General features: G+C 35.1%; 1 protein-coding gene and 1 long non-coding RNA gene across 2 annotated transcripts; one reads left to right on the plus strand and one right to left on the minus strand.

The window, feature by feature from the left end:
* Positions 1-6,508: 6,508 nt before the first annotated feature.
* Positions 6,509-7,348, minus strand: LOC106381138. Its single transcript, XM_022696040.2, has 2 exons — positions 7,114-7,348; positions 6,509-6,750 (listed from the first exon to the last, which is right to left on the minus strand). Exons 1-2 carry the CDS (start codon positions 7,216-7,218, stop codon positions 6,664-6,666), a joined length of 192 nt encoding a protein of 63 aa, XP_022551761.1. The 5' UTR covers positions 7,219-7,348; the 3' UTR covers positions 6,509-6,663.
* Positions 7,349-7,522: 174 nt separating this feature from the next.
* Positions 7,523-8,903, plus strand: LOC111212322. The gene is made up of 2 exons (XR_007319504.1): positions 7,523-7,718; positions 8,121-8,903. It is a non-coding gene; the product is annotated as an uncharacterized LOC111212322 (long non-coding RNA).
* Positions 8,904-10,074: the final 1,171 nt, after the last annotated feature.

Here is a 10,074-nt window from a genome sequence, read left to right on the forward strand (position 1 = left end):
ATTTTAATTTTTTTTGGAATATTAATAATTAAGTTTATATTTTCACTTGAGTTATTAAATTTAGATAACAGTTTTGGTGGATAAGATTGTGGTGAATAAGATTGTGGTTGATGATTTCATAATTGCAGTTTTGCGTGTTATTTATAAAATATGCAAAGTAAATATCTAAGATGAATTTAACTAACATATTATCTCGTTTCTAGTAGAAAAGTATTAAAATTAAATTAAATCCCTGTTCTAAAAATCGGCCGCCTAGCCGCCTAGGCGCTACGCGTCACTCTTACGCCCCGATTTATGCCAAATCGGTTTAAATATCCGAGTTTTTCCGCCTAGACCACCTAAATGACCGCCTAGCCGCCTAGGCGGCCGCCTAATCTATTTTTTTATTTTTTTTATTTTTTTTTTATTATTATTATTATTTTTAATAATATTTTTATTTGTTTATTTGATCTAAAATTTTATAAATATCATTTATATTCTTAACTTTGATGAAAATTACAGTATATTAAGTTTATATATTCTATTTGTGTGTTTTATACAATCTTAAACATGAAAATGTATTAACGTTATACACAATTAAAGATTAACATGTTTTATAACATAGTAAACCATCTAAAAATTCCGCCCCACATAATTTTTGATTAATCCCCGATTTTCTCTTTAGGCGCTAGGCCCAACCCGACCGTCCGACTAGCGCCTAGCGCGTTCCCGAACAGAGAATTAAACTAGTGTGAAATGTGTTGGGTTTCTTATTTTAGTTTAAATCACTAAAATTTAAGTAAACATCTGAGACAGAAGTAAACGAGTTATCATATATATATATATATATATATTAAAATAAGAATATAACATATATTATAGTTATAGAATATTAAATGTTGTATATAAACATATTTTATTGTGTCAAAGCATAAAATATTTTTAGTTAATAATACATTGTGTACTTTATTTACAGTAAAATATTATTTTAACACCGACTCATCCTCTCTCGAGAATGGTTAGCTACGTACTTGATGAAAATCTCCCGAGGAGTCGGCACTCTAAATTGATAAAGGGGATAAGCCTTGCTGATATGAAACCGTAAAGCTTCAAAGACAAGAGATTTGGAGTGAATGGTCACACGAAGGATGCAGAAGGCCCCTGATATTCCAACTCAATGCCCTAGGATATGACGCACCTAGACGGCAATGAGGTTGATTCCCTGGATATGACGCACCAAGACGAATCAGTTTTATCTCTTGGATATGACGCACCAAGACGGATTGAATAGATCAATGGATATTACACACCATTGAAAGAAAATGAGAATCCCTCTCAAAAGGTTCCAAAAATAATACTCAAAACTTATTTTATTTCGGTAGAGATTACAACTTATTTATAATAAAAACTAAACTTGCTCACAAAGCTATATATTTATTACATGGAAAATGGTAAAACTAGTGCATGGATAAGAGAGAGTGTTCTTGAAACAAGCATTTCTTGCATGCAAGAGAGATATACTTTCTATGCAATTAAGCACCTAATTTTCATCACTCTTCTTGGACAGCAAAGAAACCACTTGATTTTGATTCTTTGTTGGACTTTTAACTTGATAAAAATGGGCCTTACATGTTAGCTAACATCATGGGTCAATTTCTGAATGTCTTCCATGTCCATAACTTCACATAAGAGCCCAAGATCACATCATACTCCTCCTCTTCAAAAAGATTTGTCCTTAAATCTTGCTCTCCGAAGAAAGAAAAACAAACTCAGAGTGTTTCTCGGATACCAAATGATGAAAATCTCCTGAAGAGTCGACACTCTAAGTTGGTAAAAGGGATACGCCATTATGCTATGAAACCATAAAGCTTCAAAGACAAGGGCTGTGGAGTGAATGGTCACACGAAGGATGCATAAGGCCTTTGATATTCCAACTCAATGCCCTAGGATATGACGCATCTAGACGAGAATGAGGTTGATTCCCTGGATATGACGCACCAAGACGAATCGGTTTTATCCCTTGGATATGACGCACCAAGACGGATCAAATAGATCAATGGATATTACACACCATTGAAAGAAAATGAGAATCCCTCTCAAAAGGTTCCAAAAATAATACTCAAAGCATATTTTATTTCAGTAGAGATTACAACTTATTTATAATAAAACTAAACTTGCTCACAAAGTTATATATTTATTACATGAGAAATGATAAAACTAGTGCATGGAAGAGAGAGAGTGTGTGTTCTTGAAACAAACATTCCTTACATGCAAGAAAGAGAAACTTTCCATGCAATTAAGCACCTAATTTTCATCACTCTTCTTGGACAATAAATAAACCACTTGATTTTGATTCTTCTTGGACTTTTAACTTGATAAAATGGGTATGACATGTTAGCTAACATCATGGATCAATTTCTGAATGTCTTTCATGTTCATAACTTCACATATGAGCTCAAGAGCACATCAGTACTTGCATTGAAATGTTGAATTAAAACAAATTAAAGTAAATAATAAAATCGAGTAAGATGTTGAAACATTTAATAAAATAAATACGGAAGAAAATACTTATAAATTCAATAAACAAAAATAAACTGCAACTATAAGTGGTGTAAAAAAGATAAAAACATTATCTTCCCAATACAAGACTATCCTGATGTTCGTCATGCTCACCTGCAAGAGAATAAAGAAAGCGAGTAAAAGGGGAATCACTCAATGAGGTATGTGATGCTAGACACGCAAACTAATGGCTCAATAATAGAACTTCCACAATGGGAGTCTAGCTGTAACATTTCTTCCCGACATGCTATGGTGCCCCGGGGTGGGTAGGAGCGGGCCGAGTCCGTATCGCCACAGAGCAACAGCCGCGTCCGGATCAGATCTATCTACTCGGCAATTCATCCGGTGACTTCACGGTCGCCAAAGAAGCCCCAAGAAGCATCAAACAAACAAACATGGTACCTATCGTACCTCAACAAACAACCAATGCGTCTATCGCATATTCATACAACCAATCCGCTGATAATACATAGCCACTCTCTGCATACCGCATTGTCTCATAAGGATATATGTATATGTGTAAGCTGCGCTAGTACAATTTGTACCCCCGCAATCTGTTCGTCGACAAACATCCTTGTCCCCCCCCCCACAATATGTTTGTCGGCGACTTATACAAACGTCTTTGTACCCCTGAAATCTCTAATAATAACGTACTAAAACTTGACTCGCGCCTCCGCGCGGGTACTGTTTGATTTAACTTGTGTTCAACGTAAACTCATAGACCGCTGGTTTTATACGATGGAGATGATGATGGGGATGGCTGCATAGGTACACAGCTAGGGTTTTTCTACTAGGGAAGAGGGTATAACCGATCATATATATGCTTTGTTTAGGAAATGGTTTGGTTCAGTCCTAGTTAATTAAAAAGAAAATCAAACCAACTCCGGTTGACAATACCGGGTTGTTAAAAATTTCTTTCTAGTTTAAAAAGCTGCTAAAAACTTAGATATTTAATACGTAGCAAACATCGTACTTTCCATTTAAATAGTTTTAACCTCTAACTTTTTTAAATTATCCATTCGAACCTCTCTTTTTGTTGGCCATGCCACTTTGGCTACGCAAAAAGTTAATCGTCAAAATCGATTAAACATTGTTTTAACCTAAAAACAACGTGGTCAACACAAAAGATATTTAAAATGAACAATTCAAATTGAAGGTTAAAGTGGTTTAAATAAAAGTTAGGGTTATTTTTGATTTTTCTTTAGGTATGTATGTTGGAGGTAATATGGTGGTTTTCTCTTATAACACATATATAGTTTTTAATGTTAAAAGGAGATTTTGAGTATCTCTCAATGTTTATGAGATAGATCGATCATGAGATTTAGGAAGCCGTAAACAAATTTATTAACCAAGTCGTAAAAGGGTTCCAGCTAGAACTTTCTTTCTAGGTTCAATTCACCTTGGTCACTTAACCGTGCCATTTAGATGAATTAGTTGCGTATCGGATACAATGCCTCGTGGGATTAGTATTTGGGCATATATATCGTTTGGATTTCCGCGGTTATAAAAAACAAATTTATTATATTTTATAGTTTGAAAATCATAAATCTTTGTATATTAACTTACGGTAAGTTTACTAAAATGACACAAATTAGTTGTGTTATTACTAGAATGATTCATTTTTTTGAAAATTATTTGAATATTTTTTGGTCGAAATTGTCCTTGCCCATAGTTATAACAAAAAAAACATTACCAAAGTATCCTTAACATTTGATCGACGACAGATTTATTTTTTTGAAAATAAACCTGTCGAATAATAAATCTGTTTATAAAATCTGTATAGAAAAAAAATATTTATCGTTAAAGTGATGACAAACTTTTTTGGAAATGTCAGATTTGTTTACACGACAGAGTTAATTGTCCGATTTAAATAGAAAACAGATTATTAAAAATATGTATGTCGAATGAGGTGGCAGACTTGTTATAAATGGTAGATTTTTGTGGTCGGCTTATTTTCTTATGTTCGACTCAATTTCTTACGGCAAAGTTATATATCCGGCTTAAAATTGTTAGTAAACTTTTTGTTTATGTGGTGTCAGACTTTTTAATTTCTGTTGTGACAGATTTATTGACAAAAATCCGGGTTTATGTAAACCAAACTTAATTTAATGTTCAGCTTCGACCCGGTCTACATTAATTTCAAATCTAATTTATTTTTAGGATAATTAAGATCAGAATTAGGTAAATGTCCCATAACTGTCATCATGTCTTTCATCTATCTTTTCTTCCTTATCAAGTTGTCTTTTTCATTTGGTTTAATCACTGGGACGTATGATCTTCACGACTTGTTCGATGCGAGAATTGACAACCTTAGTGGTTCATACCGTTCTTCTGGCTCACCATTGAGATAAGTTGAGAACATAACCAAATTAAGTCAAATCCCAAGAGTTGATTGGTTCATACTCTTGTCTTTCTGGTGGACGAAAGAATCGTTCTAAGTTTATGGAAGTGGCCAAATACAAATAGAAAGGAACAATTCTTCTACCAGTGTAGAAAATAAATTAGTGATGACAACAACTTCAAAATAAAACATGTTTATTTATGAGGCAGAGAGCTACAGATTTATATATAGCTTATAACTAGACCCTACTCAAACTCAAGTCACCAACCCCAACATCAACACCATAGTTGAACTCCCACACTTACTGTCCCATCGGTATACCTCCGTAAAGACATATAGTGTCCAAGCTTGAAGCAAATTCCCTGAACTCCTTCTCAACCTGACGCGCAAGCTCTCTTGTCGGAGCCAAAACCAAACAAAGACGGTTCTTCCCACGCCTGCTACACATCAAAGGCTACATAAGAGGCAAACAAAGAGACTGTAAACACAAAGTACAACCAAGGAAACCACAAACCCGTGTTTAGGTTATATGAAATTGGGAATTAAGGTTCCAAAATTTCAACATGCAATCGATTAATCTATGATAACAAAAACTCGAATAGCACAGATTAAAGACTCGCACATTAGAGTAGCTTGCAATTGAATCCGGATGTGACTGAGGTGAAATCGATTTCGTGTTTGTTGAGAAACACATAGACAAAGGTGAGTTATCGTGGAATATGCTGGAGAGAAAGTTGAGTACGGTAGAGGTGACGGAGACGAAGCTGGTTGTGACGGAAAAGGGACTGTCGGAGATGGAGGTGGCTAGACGACGAGAAGACCGTTTCCTAGTCCTGGTGTTCGACTTTTTTTAATATTAAAATGTATTTCTTTTTTTAATTAGGGTTTAATTACTAGTAATGGCAAAATAGTCAATTTGTATGTTTCAAAAGTTAGTCTAGTAATTTCAAAATTATATGAGTTAATCTAATCATTTTATGATTAATTAGAGCCATTTTAAGTAATTTCTCTTAACTTTATACCATTGGAAAGTCGTGACTAATGTTTCACTTGGTATGACGATGCTCTATCATTGTGCAGGTTTTGAGGTCGTGATGCCCTAACTTAGTCGGATACGGATCAATGGCACAAATACTATGAATTTACTGGTTCTGGAAGTTAGGATGGGTTTTCACTGTTTTCTTCAATGAGTGTCCGTTGTTCGGGCCAGTTTGCTTAGTGTTGCTATAATATCAAAATCGCCAGGCTAATGCCACTAATACATGCAATGGTAAACAGGATGGAACGAACGATGAGAAAAAAAGATTACAAAAATATCAAGTCTGAAAAACCAATATAAAATTGGAGAAAACTCCTCCCTTTTAACTTCTTAATACCATTTGAAACTTGACAGGTTATATTTCTACTTTGATAGCCAGCATGATGGGTTGCTAATTAAAATTGACGTAACTTGTTTCTTAAGTCTGGGTTCCATCGCAACACGAGTCAGAAACTGTAACTGACATTTGAAACTTGCTTAAACGTGTGCATGAACACAAAATCCATGATTTACAAGGTTGAGGAAGACGAAGACAGAGCAAGACGCTGACACCTGCACTAGTATTTCGATAGTTGAAGAGAGCAGCAACAAAGAGAAAGCTACTTATTCATGATTATCATCATCCCACATTCAAAAGCATATATGGTATTGTCGTTTTATGCAAACTCCATTTTGGGTCCATAACAATGGAGAAAAAAAGAACTCATATTTGGTAGGAAATCCAAATTACAACTGAAGATGATGATCAGGCAAGAGGATCCTCCTCTCTAGCTTTCCGCAGCAGCTCAGCTCTAACCCGCTTGACCTCGGCCTCCTTCTCCATCCTTTCTTGCTGCATATAAACACCTTCTTTTATTATCTTATCACTACTTCAACAAGTGAAAACCCGTGAGAGCTTAGCTCTTAATCAAGCGCAAACACCAATCTCTATACCAGTGAACTGTTTTCACTTAATCAACTACAATCACAGATTCACCATCTCCATGTGCTTTCACATTGAATTAAATTAATCAAACACAACTTAAGCTTAGGTTCTAATCATCATCATCAGATCATAAAACATGATCAACTATCAAAGTCTAATCTGATCCATCTCATACAATCGATCAATCTGAAGATAATTACATCAAATTCGATAGCCTAGGGTTTAGCCTCAATTCCAAATCGAAGAGATGAGTGAGGAAGAGAATGAAACCTTCTCGTCTTGGTGAAGAGCGATCCAGACGTGGACTTTGTCCATGGATTGCCAGAAGGCGAAAGCAGCCAATGTCATCCCAAAGTAGGTCAACACCTTCACCATCGCCGTAAGCTACTTCCGCTGCTTTTTCGAGAAGATGAGTCGCGGATCGGGAAGAAGAAGAAAGCCCTGGATGGTGTGTTACGGGGGTTAAGATCTAGTGCGGAAGGATACAACTAACTACTGTGTTGCGACCATCGATCCGATCGTCTACTCGTGGAATTGCCACGTGGCATTAATCGGATAAATTTATCTTTTCTATCGTTTTTGGATATTTGTTTCACTTTTCTGAGAGCACCCGCAACGCGGGTTCGTGATGAATCCTAAGCGCGATAACTTAGGTAAAAGCAATTAAAAAAATAATTTTAAAATGTCGTAACCGAAGGATTGATCCTAAACTAAGGGGTTTAAGGATCAAATCCTTAATCACGTGGCAAGGCGGGAGTGGTCGTGGTAGGGGTTGTGTTTCGTATGTGGAAAAAAACATTCATTCTCTTTCTCCGTCTCGAAAAAAAAACTCTCCCGAAGGCGAAAGGCGATTCAGAGATCGTGAAACGGTGAAGGTAAATCGCGTGCTCTTAACTCAATATTTTTGGATTAGGTGTTGATGCATGTTGATTAGTCAGTTCTAGGGTTCTATCGTGTGGTAAAAATCGATTTTAGGTTTCAAATCGAATTGGGGATTTTTTTCGATTTACGGTTTTCGTCTAGGTTTGTTATTTTCTGCATCTCGAATCGGTTCTTTGTTGTTTGAGAGTTCTATCGTATGGTTTTAATAGATATAGGGTTTGAAATTGAGTTGGGATTGACTTCTGGATTGATTTACATTCCGTGAAGAGTTATAAATAATTTTACGGTTCGAGATTGATTTGTAAATCGATTACGGGTTCGGGATAGTTGAAACCATTTGTGTTAAGCTATCCTTATAGCTAATTATGAATCTGATAACATGATTTTCCTTGCAGGTTTTGAAATGGAGGAAGAACTTCGCGATAAGAAAGCACAAAAAGAGTACTACAACATGATCGATTTTGTTGCAAATGCGCAACAGGGGATTCCCAAAATTTGCCCCTGTGGATCAATCACGAAAGAAACCGTTGATGAAGATGATACGTACGACTACCTCCCGGGAAAAAAGATACTTTATCTGCAAAGACTTTGAGGTATGTACTGTAATTAATCTGGTTATTTTTATGGTTCATATTCTGACAAATGTTTATCTTTTTTTGCAGAATGATGGGCTGCATTTCAGGCAACCATGGGTTACGGCTATTCATGAAGAAGTTGAGAGGCTCAAAGAACGGTATCACGAGCAGGCGAAGCTTCTGAGAGAGTGCCAGGCAGTTAAGGTGAGTGATGAGTGATCTGTTATGTCTTTAGGACTTTACTTATATGTGGGTAGGACTATAGTTCTGTAATAACTGTATGATGTATGTTCAGGACGAGGTGAGAATGCTGCAGGACGAGGTGAGAATGCTGCTTATGCGTGTGGCTGAACTCGAGAGAGCCCTGTGAGGTTAGTGGATTAAATTATCCTTCATCTCTGCCTCGTGTGAAATTAGTAGGAGTTTGCAAATAATATCCATACTGCTTCATTAAATCTCGCTTTCAAGATGAATAATTATTGTATGTTTGCATTTAATCATTCAATAAATGAATTTTCAATTTTAATGTTTTGCAACTTTCATAATTTTTAATTTCTTAAAAAAAAAAAAAAATTATAAGATCTTCATAGTAGTAACACCATTGGACATATAATTAGGATCAAAGTCCTTAACTATTCAGAAAAGAAAAAAAAATATTAAAATATGGCTAAGGACTCCAATGGTGGGTAACACCATTGGACATATAATTAGGATCAAAGTCCTTAACTATTCAGAAAAGAAAAAAAAATATTAAAATATGGCTAAGGACTCCAATGGTGGGTAACACCATTGGAGATGCTCTGAGTTTCTTTTGTCCCCATAAGAATAAAAATGTCGATCGAGTCAAATCTACGCGGGTTAATTTGTGTAATAGCCAATTTTAAAAGTAAAATTAAATATATAACATAGATTTTGACATAATTTTTACAGCATTTTTTCATTTTTCTTCTAGTTATAACCTCTCTTTGTAAAGACTGCCGGTAAATAATTATGATGAAGTGTATGAAAAATGGCAGTGGTCATAAAAAAAACAAATATGATAAAAACATAGAAAAATTTAACAATAAAACGTAAACCGAAGGAAATGACGACCGTGTGATCACGGAAGAACCGGTGTTCGTAGATACATAAAAAGCGGTCATTTTTTTGTAGCAGAACTAATTGTTGTCATAGTGGTGTTGACTATGCCATAGTGGATGATGAGATGTAAGTACGAAAAAAATGTTTAGAAAAGAAGAAGTTTAAATGAAATGGAAAAGCGGAAATAGAATGGACCATTACTGAAATAGAATAGTAACAAACGAAATAAAACAGTACGTATTATTCAAATTTTGAAATTACTATAATTGCATTGAATGAGGTAATGCCTATTTCAACGTCAACCCAAACTTTTCATGAACTAAACCCAAAACACTAATCACTAAACCCTAAAAGAAAATATAAACACTAACCCAAATACCAAAATATGCACATAGTACATAGTATGAAGCAATATTAAAATAGAATAGTAACTAACGAAATAGCATAGTATATATTGTTTAAATAGCATAGCACAACCATGAATTTACAGTATAGACGAGTGGTGGTGATTACGGCAGAAGAGGTGGTGACTGATATCAAAGAGATGATGGTGATCATCATATCATTAATTATTAGCATGCTCACATGATTCATCTCAGTCTTTGTTTCTACCGGTTTGATCATAATCATTTAATAAGGCGAGTAAAGATCTCCGGTGACTAACAATCAATTTTTTATTTTCAGATCTATTAAT

This window comes from Brassica napus, chromosome C2, assembly GCF_020379485.1.
Source record: "Brassica napus cultivar Da-Ae chromosome C2, Da-Ae, whole genome shotgun sequence".
Taxonomy (NCBI): Eukaryota; Viridiplantae; Streptophyta; class Magnoliopsida; order Brassicales; family Brassicaceae; genus Brassica; species Brassica napus.